Raw genomic sequence first — 19,584 nt, forward strand, 5'->3', positions numbered from 1 at the left:
GAAGAAGGTGAAGGGATTAGAAAGTACAAATTAGTAGTCACAATATAGTCATGGGGATATTAAATACAGGATGGGGAATACAATCAATAATGTTGTAAAGATTAGGTAGGGTGCCAGATGGGTGCTGGACTTATCGGGGGATCACTTCATAGCCTGTGTAGATGCCTGACCACTGTACTATACACCTGAAGCTGAAGTAGAATAATATTGAATGTCAACTATAATTAAATATTACATATATATATATTCACATATGTATTATTATATATATTTGTATATACCCCAAATCAACAATTCACCACTAGAAACTGGAGTACCTGGTAACAGCAAGATTGAAGGTTTTGATGTTGCTAGATAAACGTAAGAGCATATTAATAAGTATTTTTATATTAAGGATTATGATGTGAAATACATAATGGTAACTAGCCAATTGTATCACTTAGGACAAACTGAGTTATGCTGTAGTAGCAAACAATTCCCAGTTCTCAACGGCTTAACACAACAAAAGCGTAGTTTTTTGCCCCTGCAAAGCTGTCTGGGTGTGCTGGGCAACTATCTCTCCCCGTGCCGGCTCAGAGAGCCAGGCTGCTGTCGCACTGAAATGTCAACATGATTCCACAATTTTGATGGCAGCAGAGTGCACTGGAAAATCTCACAACTAGCAGTTAAATGCTCACATTTGATTAGCCAAAGCAAGGTGTATGGCTACAATACCCCCACCTCGAGTATGAGCGGAAGTAGTGGAAAATCGAAGATATTGGTGAGAAGCATTAATGTCTACATACTTGTCCACCTCTCCAAGGAAAACTCTAGAGGAGTTACGGTACAAAAACATAGGAAACAGTTACAAGACAGGATACTACAGTATTGGACAGAGTATCTAAGAGAAGTATACAACCATAATTTAACCTCAATTGATTTAAAAACAAACAAATCATACAAACAAACAACCCCCCCCCAGCTTGACTATAACTCCCCACCTCCCTCAAAAACACTTTAAAAAGAGAATGAATATGGAAAGTAATATATGAGTATGATCTATTTGGTAGCACAGGGTATTTTCAGATTAAAATGTCAAATTCTTTAAAACATAAAACTGGGGAAAAGATATTTATAGATGAAACTGTGCAATAAGGAAATGGCTCATTAATCACTTTCAATTAAACGTAATATAAAACACGAACAGAAGCTTCTTTGTTTTTCAAATATTGAGGGGAGATGGTCAATGGTTCATGCAGAGTCCTTTTAGTATAACAGTCTTTAGCTTAGAAAACAGAGTAAAAACCTTTGAAAATTTTAATGAAAGATTTTTAAAGAAGGAAGCCATAGTAGGCAGGAATTTGAAATATTTAATATTCTTTTGTATTTGATACTTGAACTGAAAACTTCTGAGACTTATCCCTAAAGTTTTGGTGGAGATTCATTTTTTAAAAGGGCTACTGAGGGTATAGTTCATCCTCCATCATCAGTTTAATACTGATTCTGAAACAACTGTAATTACTTCCAGGACCTAAGAGCAGAGCAGCATTATGACTTTAAGGGGCCCGAGACACTTCTTGAGCCTCTTTGTTCATAAAATAATTAAAAATTGTATTTTACAATTCTTTTGGTATAAGCACAAGTATAATACAGACTGGATTATACTTTCTGATCTTAAAAGAAATTATGACACCTTCCTGGACCCCCTAAGTGTTGTGAGCCTTAGGCATTGTGCCTAATAGATACTGGGGGCCTGGCTAAGAACACACTGCCCGGTCAAGCAAGAATTACATGTGTTCACTGAACAGACTACAGCTTATAAAGAAGACCTCCATCCCATATTACCAGTGATGTCTATAAAAACATTTAAAAAAATATATTGTCTTCATCATCTAAGTTCTTTTTTGTTGCTAGGATATAAGTATTGTCTTATATTCCTCAGCAACTTAAATTGTGAATACAGTAAGTTTTGAAATAATTATGTATTACTTTTATTTGAGTAGTAATTATAGACAACTAGGATATTTCCTCAATTTTTTTTCCAACATACCTAATGTCTGTGTTTTTTCAAGAGTTTATGGGTATCTCTATGGATGTGGGTCATTATTCTTAAGTGAATAGTTGTTTTTCGTTAGTACCCAAGACTTTTTTAATGAAAATGCTTCTTTAATTTTAATGTTTTCTTTTGATGTGTACTTAAAACATATTTCGACATCAAGAGTGTGAGCTTTTTAATGGCAAAAACTTACCGAGGTTCATAACCCCTTTTAAAAAGAAACTCTTCCATTTTTAATTATGGTAAAACGCTGTGAAACAATTTTAGGTCACAGACATTCACACACAGAATTCTAATCATGAAAGCAGTGGGTGGCTTCCCTGCTTGCCTGGTGACGCTAAAAAAGACCCTTATGAGTCCCATCAATCAAGGAATAAAATCATTTTGGCTCTCATTATAGTTATATGGAGAAAATATTTTTATATTTTAATTTAAAGATATGGCTCCAAATAGCAAAGAGCTCGGTTAATATCCTGAAACAAGATTCTCCAACCTTGCAGATCTGTACTGGGAATGGCTTACAGCTGACTTTCTAAATAGAAAGCTACATTATTAATGACACCCCACAAGATCTCAGCTGAGCAGGAATGAGGCTGGTAGTAAAATTAAAATAAAATATTAATAAAATTGACTTCAGCACAGTCAATAATCAGTAATCAAAACCCAGTGCACTGCAGTGCAGGAGGCCTATCCAATTTGTATTTCTTAATCCCTTCACTTTTTTCACCCTGCGTCCCAACACCCCTCCCATCTATCACCCCGATAGATCTAGTACCCATCTGACACCATACATAGTTATTACAACATTATTGACTATATTCTTACATCTCCACGACTACTTTGTAACAACCAATTTGTACTTCTTAATCCCTTCCCCTTTTCAACCACCCCCCACAGTAGTCTACATGGAAGGACACAGATTTGAATATATAACAGTGATGCAGTTTCAAAGAGTTTTGCTATTTCCCTCTTTGCACACACACATCAAAATAGAAAAAAAAACAAAACAAAACAAAGAAATGTAGGTTCTCCTCTTAGTTATAATTCCTGCAGAAATAACCTAATTTATCTGCTCTTATAGAAATGAAAAAGACATTTGAAAAAAGCCAAGTTATATTAGACATAGGTTTGATCTACTTAGCAAGTTGTTAAACAATTCTAATACTTTCCCCGCAAAATGTTCAGAAACAATCCAATTCCATTTAATGTTATCACTATAAATTCTGATTAGCTAAGGACCTTCAGGAGTCAATAGTTCCAAAAGTTAATTACATTCTAACATCTAAAATTTATAGATTTTTCTTGTTTCCCTAAATAATCGACTCTTCTCCCAGCTGAGGTAGTATGTGAAAAGCGCTTAGCACAGGATTAGGTCCTTTGTAAGTGCTCAGTATTAGGTATTATCATTATCTAGCAAGTGTCTCTGGAAGAATGCACTATGCAATAAAATAAGATACTTACAGATACTTCAAAATAATCACCCACCTCAAACCTATTTACTCTCAGTAAAAGCTTACCAAAATACACTGACAAAATAAGCCAGGAATGAAAAATGTTAATGTTTCTTTCTTAGAATAATTGCCACCATAACTTTTTGCTAATATTTCAACATTTTTACCAACAAATAGCAAAAATGTAGGGATTATGGCTCATTAACACCATTTTTCTATCTCTACCTCTCTGAAATGTGAGTTTGCTGTCTTGAAAAATAATCACTGAAAGGTTTGGGATTTTAAAAGCAGAAATATTCATCAACAGTTCTATTATTATTGAAATATGACTGGACCCAAAAGAAAGAGTACATTTATTTGCAGGAAAATAAGAAGCAGTTTAGCTTCCAATGTATATAATGGTAATGGATGTCCTGCTAGGTGGAACAAACGTATATAAAAATGCAAATCAAAACAATAAAGACATAATTGCTGCTGTATGGGACCTCACCAACTATATTCACAAGTGCTTGGGAAGAGCAAAGTATTTTTTTCTGAGGAGGAAACAGTAGCAAAAACAATAACAAAAGCAGCAAAAATCTGACTGTTCTTTAAGGCGAAGCGAATTGGTCCAGTTATGCAAAAGTAAAAAGCAAAAGATGGACTTTTACACTTTCAGAAACCTCCTCTATATGTCAATGTTTAACGTGTATTCTCACACAAAACATCAACACAATGGTCTGTCTGCCACCCACTTGTTAAGTAATAATGAACTAGCTGCCATCCTGTACTTATTAAAAAAATCTGTTTCAGCGGCAAACTAATGCATATATTAGTCATTTATCTAGATTCTATAACTTCTCTTCCGGATTAATTTAGATTACCAGAGCAGAGTACCCAGTACTTAATTTTAGGTCCCCAAAGAAAAGCTTTGTAATGTTTTCTCCCAATCAACAAAATAATTAAATTTTAGTGCCTGAAAAAGCTTCTCTCTCTAAGTATAATTTACTTGGTTTAAAAATGAGGACTATGTGACACAGGTTTTCTTTTTTTTTGCCTTAGTTACCAGAATGCTTTAAATTTACTTCAGAGCCTAACTGTAAAGATTAGTTTGTCTCAAGTACCTAGTGGTAACTCCTTTTTTTAACTTTCCCTAGGTGGTCTTATCAGATTTTATCTTATTTTATATTATTTCAAATTGCACATATCCGAAATCCCTGTAGAACAATTTAGTAAACAAATGCTAAAAAAAAAAAAAATCCGTAAGTTGGGCTCATCTGTTGAGCACCAAAGGAATGTGTTCACCAGAGTTTTTAATTTTTGAAATAATTTTCATAAATACTGCATAAAACAAATGTAAGAATAACTAGACTTCACATGTAGTGGTTAATTCTATTTTTAAAACTCATATGCCTCCACCATTTTTACTTTAAATTGAGCACTATCATGTCAATTACTTTTTTAGTAGTAAACTAACAACTAATCAAAATAGTCATGCAACACAGAACTGAACATGTCTCATTGACGGTTTACCTGAGCTATTCCTAACATGCTAAAACCTCCAAGAAGACCGGTCCAGTGATAAAAGGCCCATGGTAATGTAAACTTGGAAATGACATAACTGATGATCACCCTTACATGGGAACAGGCTACATGCTAAAACCTCCAAGAAGGCTGGTCCAGTGATAAAAGGCCCATGGTAATGTGAACTTGGAAATGACATAACTGATGATCACCCTTACATGGGAACAGGCTGAAACCCTTAATTTCTGGAAGGTAAGACGTGGAGTAAAGCTGAATGAGCCTGCAGTATTCTCCCAGCCCAGTCTTCATGGGAGTAACAAGGAGACTCTAGGTATAGCAGCCACTGTTATAAGAGCTCTAATCTGCCAAGGACCCAGAAGTGTATCCATATCATTTACGCTAGTCCCATACCCAGCAGGGACTAGTACAGAATATGGAACACCCAAACCCATCACCACCAACAACCTACTGCTGTACCTTGCATTAACCTGCAATAACAAAACCCTGTATTTTATGTGAATAAAAACTTCGAATTTCACTTATTTATGGGAGAGTTTTGCTCTATTTGCTAAAAGTTGATTAAAGTTTAAGCAAAAGTCATTTTTTTTTTTTACTACAGTCTCCAATTACTCAACTATCCAATATTAATGGGAGGAAGTGATTATTCATATTTAACTAGTTAAGCAAAATTTTTCTTCAATACTATCAAAGTTTACTAGCTATAATTGTTAAAAAAGGTACACAGATAAATAAATCCACTGATTAATAGAGATCATTTGTGAGAAAAATATTTTCCTTACATTATGATGATTCCGTTATCAATGGAAAATGAGTCAGAAGGTAATCCAGCAATATTCCAGCTTTGAATCGTCACCGCTTCTCCCAGGATATCCATAAGGGAATAATCATCAGAGCAGGGGATATTTCTTCCTTTGCACAAATTTGTCCACTCCTTGGTTTGGCTCTTTACAACATATAGAGAAATATATAAAAATGAGACTGGGGTTACCGGGTAAACTCCCTGATTACACTTTATTCATTAACAAGCCATTGTTGAAACTCTACCTAAAAAATGATTTGTGGTTATCGGATTTCTTCACATAAAATTATAACTTAGAAGGTTCACTATAATGAAAATTAATTATATCGAATGTTAAGATAAAGTTTGGATAGCTCACTTAATCATGAAGTGAGAATTTTGTATCTGGAAAACATATTTGCCAATTATTATTCTAAAGCTTCACTTGACAAAGTATTTGGAGACAACCATGTTTTTCTACATATTTTCTTTAAATTAAAATTAGCCAGCAAACTTAACACAATATTATGGTAGAAGTAAATCCAACTTGAGCTGTTAGGGGACAAGAAAACATTTGTTTCTGGATCTCACATGCCCTGGGGGAGGCACCATGGTAGGGCTACTGGGCACCAACAGGGATCAGGACACATACTGGAGTTTGGGATACCCCACCAGGGGCACAGTTTGTAAGGGCGCTCAGCAACCAGGAAGGTACTTCAAGCCCAGGTTCACACTCAGAAAGTCAGAAGTCAAGATCCAATTTGAGGTTACAGATCAAAGAGTTCAGAAATAACAAAAGAAATGACTAGAGAGAAAACAGGTTAGGAAGAGGCATGGGAAGATGGATATATGTGTGTTGGTACCCACCCAGGAGCAGATGAGGATGCTGTGTGTGAGAAGTGGTGCTGGCGGAGAGGGCATGGCGGGCAGTACCACCTTTCTTGAGTTCCTGTTGAGTGAGTAGGTTCGACCAATATTCCCTTCGGTTTGCACACGAAAGGCCATGACAGTTTGAGGGGAGTTGGTGACTTTCATGATCTTGATTGGCCAGTTATTTTGTAGCATGCCCCACACATAGATGGGTCTGTATGATATTCCTTCATCATTCAATTCAGGTTATGCACCTTTGGCAGGTATATCATAGAAATGATGCTGTGTTCTTCTCATTGCATTCCATTAATGGTACATTATTTCAAATTGTTCATTTATTGACATTGATTTTTATCACTTGATTAAGATGTTGTATGCCAGGAACTGTCTCATAATTGTATCATCTTAGGTATAACACTAGAGGGTGAACAGTGGAGGCAACATCTTACCTCTCATGAGTACTTAGTAACTATTATCTAGCCTTTTTTGTTTGGTTTGGCTTGGTTTGGTTGTTGATACCAGGAACAGGTGGTGCAGGGAGGAGGGGCTCATAGAATTTCCAGTATGGATTCCAAGTACACAGTTCCTACCAGCATGTTTTGATCTCTTTGCTGTCAGGCTATTGGTTGGCCTGAAGACTTTTGGGGAAGGTCTGCAGGTTTTCTCAGATATAGTTTGATGCTGGAGTAGGCATGACAGACAATGACATGGAGAAGAAGTAGAGAAAAATGAAAGTAATAGTTGCTGTGGAATGGTATTTATGGTTGACAGGTATAGTATGCTATCACAGATGAACTGTGGATTAAAAATTTAAGTGGCCCAATTATACATCTGTAAGGGGGTTGCAGCAGAGAATAACTGAAACAAACGTGAGGGATTCTGAACAAGCATCTCAAAATACAAGCCAATGGCCTTGGCTGGTAATCAGGTGGTAAAAGAGATGGTGGAAATGGAAAAATGACCATTAAGCATGTCACGTTGGTGAAAATATTCATCACCATTAAAACAATTTTGACTTTGATTATTGGCAGGGAAAAGATTGCTTAGAAAATTCAAATTAATTCAAGTCCAGGGCTCGTATGTCCTTATAGCACTGTAGGATTCTGTTTTGAAGTTGGCATAGGCATTTCAGTTGAAGTACGTGGGCCCAATGATCCTAGGAGAACTGGAGTTTTCTGTTTTATCTATGAAGAATACCAGAAACTCTACAAAGGAGTTGATGAATAATTGACAACTACTCAGATTCAAGCTTGGAGGGAGGGGATCCAGCTATTTATTGAGGGGTCTTGATATCCTGAGACTTCAATGTTAGAAAAGAACGAAGATTGTTGTAAGGTGTTTTTTTGTCTTAGTTGAGATTCCCAAAAGCAGACTCCAAGATGAAGATTTACGTGAAGTGATTTATTAAGGGAGGGACGCTAGGAGAAGCAGGCCAAGGTCAGGGAAGAAGCCAATTAAAGGTGAGGAGGCAGCCAGTTCAGCAGCAGGTGGCTTCAGCTTCATCCTTCAGGGAGTGTAATTTATTCCGTAGAGTTGTCCCACCCAGAGACAGAGGACATAGACACTCATACTCCCACATCTGTCAGTCATTCGTTAAGGCCTGAGCCAGAAAGAAGTAAATTCCCAGGCAATTCTAGCTGTCCAAACACTGGGAAAAGTTTGACGGCTGCCAAAAAACGGACTCAGGTGCTGACTGCTGGAAATGAAAGCACAGGAAGCCAGAAGGGGATGCAGACAGAACACTGAAGTTGCCACTGTAACACATACACTTAGAATTGAATAGGACACTCTTGATGGTGTGTAAATTGCCAGCTGCCCTGACCAGAGAGAAATAAAAGAGAGAAGATTATGGAGTAGGACCCAGACAATGAATTCACAGGAAGGAATAGTGACATTAGGGATGCATTAGGAAAAGGAAAAGCTTAGGTTGCTATAATGAAGTAAGCTTTCATGTTGTTAAGACAGGATAGGATCACGTGGCTATGTGAATCAGGGGTGGGGACAGTAGATATAAGTTCATAGACAGAGCTAGAAGACTTGGTTGTATCTTGAGTGTCGCTTTGCTTCTGTCAGTAAATTCCAAGGTCTTAGTTCGGGACCTCAATGCTCCCTTGAAGCCTTTGTGTGGTGGTCTGTCTAGCAGCCCCATTCTGAGGAGTCAGCAAGACATAGTGTCTCGGAACGAGTCTGCCTGCCAGAGAGGGTTGGGTTGGCAGGAATGATACTGGCTGGTATGCTGTCAGCACAGCACTGGAATGCTACACAGGAACCAGTGCAGACACCCAGGGCTATGTTGGGAACCAACAGAGAAGGGGAGGGATAGCTGCAACTACTTCTCCCACTGTTCCAACTTGATGTAGGAGAGGAGAAAGAGTGCTAAATTAAGAATTTGGTGACGACAAGTCTCCTTCCTGCTCTGTCATTAGCCAGTTGTGTGGCTATGAGCAATTCTCTTACTCTTTATAACCCTCAGTCTCTGAAATTGTCCAACAAACAAATCTATTACTAGGTAAATAGTGTTATGTTAAATTTTGACTATTTGAACTACAAGATGTTAATGCCATAACCATAGACACTCATTCAAAGGTACAAATGAACAGACAAAGCTGAGAATATAAAGGTTGTGTACCCATATCAGGGCGATGAGAACCCGAAACACTAAAGACAGAATCACCATCTAGGTGAGGATTTTAAACCAGTTTGGTTAAAAACAAACAAACAACGAAATAAACCAGAACAGTGGCCACCAAGAATCAGCCCTGCTTCAGAGAAAGCCCTGAAATAAGTGAGGCTCAGCTGATGCCATGTGCAAGCAAATGCTTTACAAAATGATAAAGGTATTATCAATTACTCTTTTCTTGTCTGACACCAGAAGCTATTGCCAAATGTTTTAAACTTCTCTCTTCTCTTTATTCTCATCACCCTCTTTTTTTTTTCTTTTAATTCTTCTAAAATTTCTAAATTCCTCCTCCTGTTTAGAGGGCCATGTTCTGGGTTGGATTCTGGTTCAATTTTCCTAAAGAGAGCTGAAGAACATGGTGGGTTTTGTTCATGAGGGGACTGAAAAGTGGAAGAAAAAGGAAGGGAGAAGAAATAGGGTTAGGAGTTGGGTCAAGAAGACTGAGGCAGATACTGACAAAGGGGTGGGAGTTCGAACAGGGAACTCCCCTTCTCCGTTTGTTTTCTGAGGAAAAAGCTGCTTATCAATTGGGTTTTAGGCAAGCTCACTTTTTCCTTCCCCGAAGTTTCAGTCTCTGAAGTGATATGAAAATGGTACTATTATTGAAACTCATAGGGATTAGTTGATAACACACACACACACACACACACACACACACACACACACACACAATATTCTGATACCTTTATACTTGTTTAAACTCTAAAATTTTATCATTAGGGTCTATCATTTCACATTATATTTTAAAGTATATCTTTTTGTTTCTAAAATAATTAAAAATTAGAAGAATATTTATATATCACCTTATGGCTAATGTAGAGAATAACTAAAATACACAAGAAATCACTTAAAAATATTTTGTTCCTCATAATTACCAAAACAAACAAACAAACAAACAAATATCCCTAAGATGAATGTTGGCTGTCATGGATGGGAGGGTCAGGAAGAGACCTTAGAAATTGACTAGTATCCCTTACCTGTCGATAATGAGATGTAAAGGCTCCTAGGTAAGCAACAACTCCTGAGGAAATGAGGATATCACCTGTCAAGTTGATGTACAACAACCCCAGCTCCAGAGCTGTTCGGCTCCATCGCGTTTTCTCACCCCCAAGGCCTCCAATCAACTGCTCAGCTCGTTCTAGCTTTTTGCTACACAAGTCAACCTCAAAAATAAAAGAAAATTTTTACCTACATGTACAAGTAGAATAAGTTTTAAAATTCTGCAAGATTTTACCCTCAGAGATCAATTATTTTAATTATATACTTCTGCTTGAAATTTTTTTTAACTGTCTAATTATGAGTACTGGAAAGTTCATGATTAGAAATTAGTTCATGTTATAAAATTTTTTCATAATAAAATATATATTTTAATACAATTTATGAAATTCATAATGGATATTTACCTTATAATGTAAAGAACACCTCTATTTAAGGAAATGACCTACACTATGAGACACGAAAAGTTAAGTAATAAAGGACATTCTCTTGCAAATATAGATGTTTTCCTCCATTCTAATAATCTAAGTGCATTTTATTTTAAATATTCTATGAACATTTACTGCTCATTCAACTTATGGTTGATTTAATGATAATTTTAAAGGTTAAATGTTTAAAAGGATTAATAATTTATACTTACTTACAAAGCACAATTTTCAAGTTGTTACATTGTAACAACCTATTCAGACACTTGCAATTAACCTTAAATTAAGATATCAATCGATAGCTGAGAACCTACTCTGTGTATGAGACTATCAACCAAGTTTGATTATATATAATTAACAATGTGATTAAAAAAATAAAAAAGATGGGGTGGCCAGTTAGCTCAGTTCGTTAGAACATAGTGCTAATAAAACCAAAGTTGCCAGTTCGATCCCTACATGGGCCACTGTGAGCTGTGCCCTCCTTAAAAATAAATAAATAAATAAATAAATAAATAAATAAATAAATAAATAAATAAAGGGTAATTATGAAGGTGGGGAAAAGCCATTTAAACCCATGCCATAGCAATACTCCCGTAAAATACCTGAATCATTTTGATTTAATTTTAAATGATTTAACATTATTATTCTTGGAAGAAGACAAGATTAAATAAGGGTTATCTTAAAGTTCAGAATGAAATTATTTACATGAAAAAAGGAAGTAAATAATTGATGAAACAGAGACAACTGGTTTGTAATAAGAATTTGGCTTACACTTTTTCCTAATATTATTAATATTTATATTAAATAAATGCTTTTAGATTAAAAGATATAAAATACTGTATCAGTTTATCTAAAGATAGATTTAAAAAAGCAAAAGGCATCTAACTGGTAATATTTTTCAAATTTTACTAAATTTATAGGGGTGACATTGGTTAACAAAATTACATAGGTTTCAAGTGTACGATTCTATAATACATCATCTGCCTATTGTATTGTTTGTTCACTACCCAAGGTAATATTTTTGGTACTTCCTAAATTTAAACCTTTTCTCTTTTAATTTTCCCTCTTTTATTGTCTTTTGTCTTCCTAGTTTCCTTCTTTATCCATTATTCTTTCAATGATGTTGATATGTTGAATCAGGTCTTGGACTACAGTAAAGTTGTCATCAGAAACTACCAAGTAAGAATATTTTAGCCAAAATTTCTCTTCCAAAAGCACATTTTTAGTACACATACATGCATATATTCATTATTCATTACTATAATTTTACAACATTTGATTATGAAAAATAAATAAAAATTTCAAACATCCAGAAGACTTGAAACACATTTATAGTGAGCAACCACTGTTAGTTATATTATTTAAACTAAAACTGATCACTTGGAAATCATGCTCAGTAACAGGTCACATTTCTGAAGGTTAGCACAATACCACATATTTGTACAAATATAGAATTTGTGTACATATCTTACAGAAAGAGGCAGTCTAGTACCATGGGAAAGAGCATAGCTATAATATTAGAGTCAGATTGCCTGGGTTCAAATCTTAGCCTTAATGCTTAGAAGCTGGGTTGACCATGGACAAAGTGCTCAGCTTCTCTGTGCTTCAATTTCTACAAAATGGTACAAAAAGATTACCTCCCTCGGAAGGCTGTTGTGAAAATAAATGAGATAATAATACTGCTCTCAGAATAACCGTGTCTCACACATAATAAGCACCCAATAAATACTGACTGTTATAAAATAGTTTGACTATTTTTCTGGAACATAATTAGACTTTAGCAGCTAATTTTTGCAAACAGTATCACTACATAAGTTAGAGTACTGTTTTTAGTCTTAAAAACATTTTCAGTGGACTCAGTAAGGTTCTGGGTATTGAATTCTAATCTCAGCGTAGCCATTAACTCTTTTTTTTTTACATTTATTTACTTTTCCTTTTTAGAAAATTATTTTTTTTCAGTTACAGTGACAGTTAATATTATTTTACATTAATTTCAGGTGTGCCATTAACTCTTATATAACCTAAGTCATTTTACATTTTGATGCTCCATTTCCTTATCTATAATATAAAGATGATTTAAACAATCTAGCTCAATATTCTAGGAATGTAAGGTAAAGATGGTTGGCAAATTTTTTTTCTTTTGAGGGAAAAATGGCCAGATAATAAATATTTTAGGCTCTGTGGGCCAAGAGGTAAAATCGAAGATATTATGTAGGTGCTTATATAACCATTTAATACGTAATCATTTAAAAATCTCAAAACCATTACTAGCTAGTGGGCCATAAAAAAAGGCAATGGTGGATTTGGCCTGTGGGCCATAGTTTGCCAACTTCTGAGTAGGAAAAAAAGAGAATTGCTGTGTTGTGTGCTAGTGTGAACATCAATCATATTTACAATAATTAAGGATTTGTCCATATTTGTCTGTATTATCCCATACCTGGTTTTCCAAGTCAGCCTTCTTTTGTTTATTTAGTTCAAGTGTTTCCTGAAGCTTGGCCAGCTTGTCCTGAACTTCTTGCAGAGCTGCCTGCTTTTTTCTTAGACCATCCATGGCAATTTTAAGCTCCCCTTCAGCTGCAGCCAGTTTTATCTTTTTGGGAGCTACTATTTTTGCCACTCTGTGAAAGGTAAAATTGGAAAATTAAATATACATTTAATATCCTAATGCACTTTCTATCACTAAATTTGCTTTTCTAATAGCCTTACTACAACACAAAAGACATCTTTATGTACAACCTATACTGATTCTATATTCTCTATTTAATCTAAGAATCAGTCAAACCTGATCCCAGCATAAGAAACGACTATTAAAATAGATGCCAAATATGCATAATATTTTCAAATAAGTAATTGTTTCTTTTACCCAAAATAAAATATTTGATTATTGCCATTGTGAATTTTGGTGATTTTGCGAAAAGAGAATAGCATATTCATGTAAAATATTACTGTGTTTGTGGAAACTACCCTAATTCGTTAAGGCTTACTTCTGATGGGAAGATGGAGTGTTTTATCTGTGTCATTTTATTTCTGTTTTAAATTTCAGAATATACCCTTAACTAAAACCCAGTTATCTGATAAATTTGTATGATGTTAATGAAAGGGACAATGTAGGAAAAAAGATGGATCTAAATTATCTTCTATCTGGAAAATGGAGTCAGTAACGTTATCTTTCTAAACAAATGATAAAACATTAAATTAAAATTCATCTTTAACACAGTATATCATGGTCCAAAAAATATAGAGCATGTAACATATACGCACAATGAATCAAATTGTATATGAATTTGAAAGACACCCTGTAATACTTCCTTTCTGAAGAAATAACCAATAACTTTTACTCTGTATACCTGCTATAAATGGTTCTCATACAATCATAAAAAAAGGCTCCTTGTCTCATGAAGAATATATATTATACCAGTGGTTTTCCAAATGTGGCTCAAGGCATGCCCCTTCCTTCCCTTCAGGGAGTCCATGAGGTCCTCCCTTGCCTACCTAAATACGTGTAAGGCTGTATTTTCTTTAGATGCTTCATCAAAACAATATATTATAACAGATTGAATAAAGAAGCAGATTTGAGAGTCCAGGCATTATCTATTTAAGTACATATTAAAGAGATTTACTACAATATAAAACACCATCACTCTTTCTATAAATTGTTTGAAAATGTGGATTTTTAAAAAACATAAGTTATTTAAGTTAACATGTAAAGCTTTCATTGCTAGTTTAAAATTAACTAACAACTATTTTTAATTTTTCTATTTCAATTTCTAATATGGTAGATAAACATAAGTTTTGGAGTCTTCAGTTATTTTTAAGAATGTAAAGGGCTCCTGAGTCCAAAAAGTTTAAGTACCACTGTATTACAATTTCATTGGTATACTCTTGCGTCCAGTAAATATGTAAACACAGAGTAGGTATTAGACATGATTTTCTGAGGTGACTCTCACCTATGTAGCTAGTAAGTTTTATATTGTCTAACTGACCAAACTTGAAAATAAAACACATCAGTTTGTTTTCTTTTTGTCAATACTTACTTATCATATGAATCCATTGCAATGACCCATTTGCACAGACCTTCAGCGGCTGTGGAAGCATTTCTAATCTTTTCTGGAACAAAATCTGGATTTGGAATATAATTTTTTCTTATGATGTTCATATAAGCTGGAGGAATATTGTCTTTATCATATTCGTGAAGTGATTGTAGAAATCGAATGTCACCAAGAAGTCTCTTTGCTGGACCCCAGAAATCCTCTATTTTTTTTCCTGTACCTGTTGGGTCGGGGATTTTGTCAGCTTTGATGCCTTTTAAGATGCATATGGCTTCCATAACAAGCTTGACGCCAGCAGGAGGACTCTTCATGGATTTTACCACTGTAATGTCCTTGAAATGACAACATGCTAATTATTAAAAAAAGAATTGTTTCTTCATGCATTACTTGTAATTGGTTCCTATTTTCAAACTATGCCATAAGAACAGAAACTCACTGTTCATTGGGTAGAAATGGTAACTGATAGAATTGTGTCAAAAAGCACTAAGAAGTTTGTTCCCCAAAAATGTTAAAAACAAAAAATTATAATGGGAAGATACCCTAGGTGAGATTATTATAACATGAAGTCTACTTCACAAACACATAAAAGAGAGATTTGGTTGTCACTAAGTAAGAGTTCTGTAGCTTCTTAGAAACTATAAAAGATGCAAACATTAGAAAAATACAGAGAAATTATACATATGAAGGTCTCCTGTACTCCCATTATATTTAACTACTGTAAACATTTTTATTTGTATTCTTCTATGTCTTTTTCTATGTATATGTATATGCTACAAATCAGTGTATATGCCATATTTTAATCAATGGAATCACAGTACACATAACATACATGCTGTTTTAAAACCTGTTCTATCTCAATAACAATATATAGTGATCATCCTTTCATGCAAGTAAACATTTCCATCATCAGTTTTAATGTTTGCATAGCCTTTTGACATATAGATATGAACCAAAATTCTAATACCATATCTATGCTTTTTTCTGTTTTTGATTATTACAATTGCCATGCTGAAGTAAAGACTTCATGTCCTTTATTTTTAAAGCTTTTGACACATAATTACAAACTATGCTCCAGAATGTGTGAGTGCCTATTTTATCACATACATCCATAGCAACTGGTTGGAGTTCGGATAGGCAAAAGAAATCTTACTTTAACTATTTCTTTAAATACAAGCAAGGTATTTAAATATATCTAATACATCTTCATATATCTAATGACTATTTGTGCTTCTTCTTTTGTGAATTATTTCTTATATCACTTACCATCTTATCTTACAGCTAATTTTTTCTTACTGATTTGTAAGAGCTTTTACGTATTATGCACATTAATCTTTTGTTTGCCATGTAATTCAAATACTTTTCCCAGTGTTTCTAAACTTCTGTCCATAGTGTTTATATCAAACAAAATGTGTTGGTTTTTAGGTACTGAAATTTATATCTTTTAGAAAACCTTTACTAATTATGAAAAAAAGACTATCCAGATTATATATATTACAAACAATACTGAGTAGTTTTTTTCTGATTTCTCTCATAGCTAAGAAATACTAGGTTCTAGTCCATTCCAAGGTTATAAACACGACCTACATTTTCTACTATTTTATACTAATATGTTTATATTTAAATGTCAATTAGTCTGAAATCTCTTTTAGAGTAAGGTATGAAGAAAGGATCTAACAGTCTCTCCCTTACCGTCCCCTAAAGTTTAGCCAAGATTCTATTCGACCACACTATTTATTTTTTAAAATTATCTCTATCTTCCTTAATTGAAATGTTCCCCTTTCACACCTTAATTTTTAATACCACATTTCATCAAATCTAAGACATATTATATAAAATGTAATGTTGTAAGTCATATTGTTACTTTATGTATCACCAAAAAACAAAACAAAACAAAACAAAACATGGACAAACACTGACAGACATTGACACATTAAAGTTGTCCCTCTATATCCATGGGTTCTGCATCTGCAGATTCAACTAACTGCAGATTGAATATATTTGAGAAAAAAATGTTATGTTCTTGCTGATATGTATACTTTGCAGTACCTCTGTACAATGGGTACCTCTGTACTGCACATAAACAGACTTTTTTTTTGGTTGTTATTCCCTAAACAATACAGTATTAACTCTTTACATAGCATTTACACTGTATTAGGTATTATAAGTAATCTAGAGATGACAAAATATACAGGAAGATATACATAGCTTGTATGAAAATACTATACTATTTTATATAAGGGACTTGAGAGTAATAGATTTTCGTATCCTGGAATCAATCCCCCGCAGATACCAAGGCACACTGTACTTTATCACATCTACTGTAAGGAGTATCTTAATTACTAAAGGGCCTAAATGTGAAAAAGATACACCTTTGTTTTATGGTGGGTTATAACATTTGGGAGCTTTATTCTTTTTCAAAATTGTCTTAGTCCTGCACATTCATTTCCTTTTTTCAAGTGAACTGGGAATCCTTTTGCCAATTTGAAAACCATTTTAATTGCATTAAATGCGAAGACTAATTTGGGGAGACAGAATAGATTGTAGCACACAATGGTAAGTACTTTCTTGAGCTCTCATGACATGTTCCCTAGTAGGTGTGTGGCGATGCTCTTACCTGTGCAGTGAGAGTATCAAGGGCAGAGAGTGCTGACTCTAATATTGGCAAGGCCCCTGCCAGGTCAGCGTCACATTCGTCTTTAATGGCTTTAGAAGCCATAGCTTGTTCATTTGCTATTGTCTCGTCAGCTTTCACTATTTTTTCAGTTTTGGCAACTTCTACAGATTCCCTTTCAATGATTACCATCATTTCATCAACTTCTTTGCTAGCAACTTTTAGTTGAGGATGGAGAGCTTCCAACTCAGTTTGCATTGAGGCTACTTGAGATGCAGCAGAATCCAGTTTATCCAAACCCACTTCGTACCTCCTTTTCATTTTCATTACTTCACTGAAAGCAAATAGATAAAACAAGGATAGTGGTCAGGCTCTGTAGCCTACTTCAAGGAAAAACAGTAAGTGTTCTTGAGCTTTTCGAGCGTTTTCAAGGCATAGCTAAAGGAGTGATCTGAAAGAGTTCCACATATATTAACAACTTGTTAAAAAATATGAACTCTAGAAAATTGGATTGCGTGCAGTTAAAAGGAGATAGTATGTCTTGCTCATTTTTGTATCTCTAGTACCTAGCACAATAACAATGCATATATTAGAAATTCAAAAAACAAACATACTAGGTATAAGGCAAAGAGCTTCTTATATCAAAATTAGTGATGTGATTCTAAAATTAGTCAACTTGGGAAGTTTATTCCAACAATATTATTGTTCCTTAAAATCTTCTTATCGTCATTTCTTTCAAATAGAATTCAGTGCCCAAAACATTTATTATGGATATTGCCAAAGGTGGCAAACCATTTTAAGATGTATTCAATATCTTGAAATAGGATTTTTGTTTTATTAAGGCATTTAAAAGTGACGAATAGGATAGAAAATAAAGTTCAATACTTTCTTTTGGGTGCTAAGAAAATCCCATTTAAAAGTAAAGGCACACCACATTTTTGTCACATGTTGATTCCCTCTGATTTACCAAAATATTTGACAGTGATGGGAACTGAGGAGACTAGATGCATGATACCATATTACAGAGCTTGGTTTCAGTTGAAACCTGGTGGAGGAAGCACAGGAAAAATCTCACTCTTGCCAACATGAAGCAGTTGCAACATTTTGGTTCATCCCATGTGACACTTGGATAGCTAAACCACTAATTCCCTGGCAAATGACCTAACTTGCTTCTAGGTTACAGTACAACCTGGCTATAAAGAAATCTGAAGGCTTTAGCTATTAAGGGAAGAGTAACTACAGGGTGGAAATTCTAGTGGAGGTAAAGGAAAATTAAAAACAATGAGGAAAATTAGAAAATTAAATAAGAATATATATATATATATATATATATATATATATATATATATATATATATATATATATGCCTAGAACACTCTTACTTTCAGCCTTTCTATAAGTTTGTGTCTCATTTTTATAATCTTTCTTCCAGTTAGAGCGAACTTAAAATTGTGAGCATACAATCAAACAAAGCCATAAGTGACATCCAAAATATAATCACAATCTCTTAAGAGTTTTTGACCCCACTGGATGGGAAAATATGAAGAAAACAAAACAGAAAAAGAGCAAGCTTTCATTAAGTTAAAGAGCATAAGATCAACATGGAAAGACAACTATCTTGGGATATAAAGAAACAATAAAATTCAGCCAAGTCATGTAACAGTAGCCTTGGGTGGGAGTTGCAAATTGCACTAGGTAGATGGAAAAATTACTGATGGTATAATTCCATCACGAGAGTGTGAACCATTGTGAATGGGAAAGTTATGACACCCCAGCTGTGGAAGGCATTGCAATGATCACCATAAATACAGATGAAAACTCTCCTGCAAGAATCCAAGTAGCATCATGGCCAGTACAGGGGAAAGCGGCTTTAAAATGCCTGAGATGATTAGTTAGCCACATAAAGATTTAGAATTAACTAGAAATATATGGAAAAATCAAACTCAGCATTTTTGTGTAAAGAATATTTTTTGTGTCAAGATATCTGTGCAATTTGGTGTTTTAAAAATTTTTTTTAACATTTAAAAGAATTTGGTCTGTTAGCTTAACAGATCAGCCTTGTAGTTTCAATATAAATCATGGAATATTATTCAACCACAAGAAAGGAGGATATCCTGTCATCTGCTACAACGTAGATGGACCTTGAGTGTATAATGCTAAGTGAA

At 34.5% G+C, this 19,584-nt stretch overlaps 1 protein-coding gene across 2 annotated transcripts in view; it reads right to left on the reverse strand.

Annotated features, from left to right (window-relative positions):
* The window catches only part of DNAH7 (dynein axonemal heavy chain 7), a 216,972-nt gene that overhangs the window by 69,084 nt on the left and 128,304 nt on the right, over window positions 1–19,584 (reverse strand). For both annotated transcript variants that reach the window (XM_019741305.2, XM_019741304.2), the window contains exons 43-47: window positions 17,423–17,753; window positions 14,794–15,140; window positions 13,197–13,377; window positions 10,316–10,501; window positions 5,790–5,953 (exon numbers count right to left, since the gene is read on the reverse strand). In XM_019741305.2, coding sequence (XP_019596864.2) covers window positions 5,790–5,953; window positions 10,316–10,501; window positions 13,197–13,377; window positions 14,794–15,140; window positions 17,423–17,753 — 1,209 coding nt within the window. The remainder of the gene's footprint in view (window positions 1–5,789; window positions 5,954–10,315; window positions 10,502–13,196; window positions 13,378–14,793; window positions 15,141–17,422; window positions 17,754–19,584) is intronic.

This window comes from Rhinolophus sinicus, linkage group LG01, assembly GCF_036562045.2.
Source record: "Rhinolophus sinicus isolate RSC01 linkage group LG01, ASM3656204v1, whole genome shotgun sequence".
NCBI lineage: Eukaryota > Metazoa > Chordata > Mammalia > Chiroptera > Rhinolophidae > Rhinolophus > Rhinolophus sinicus.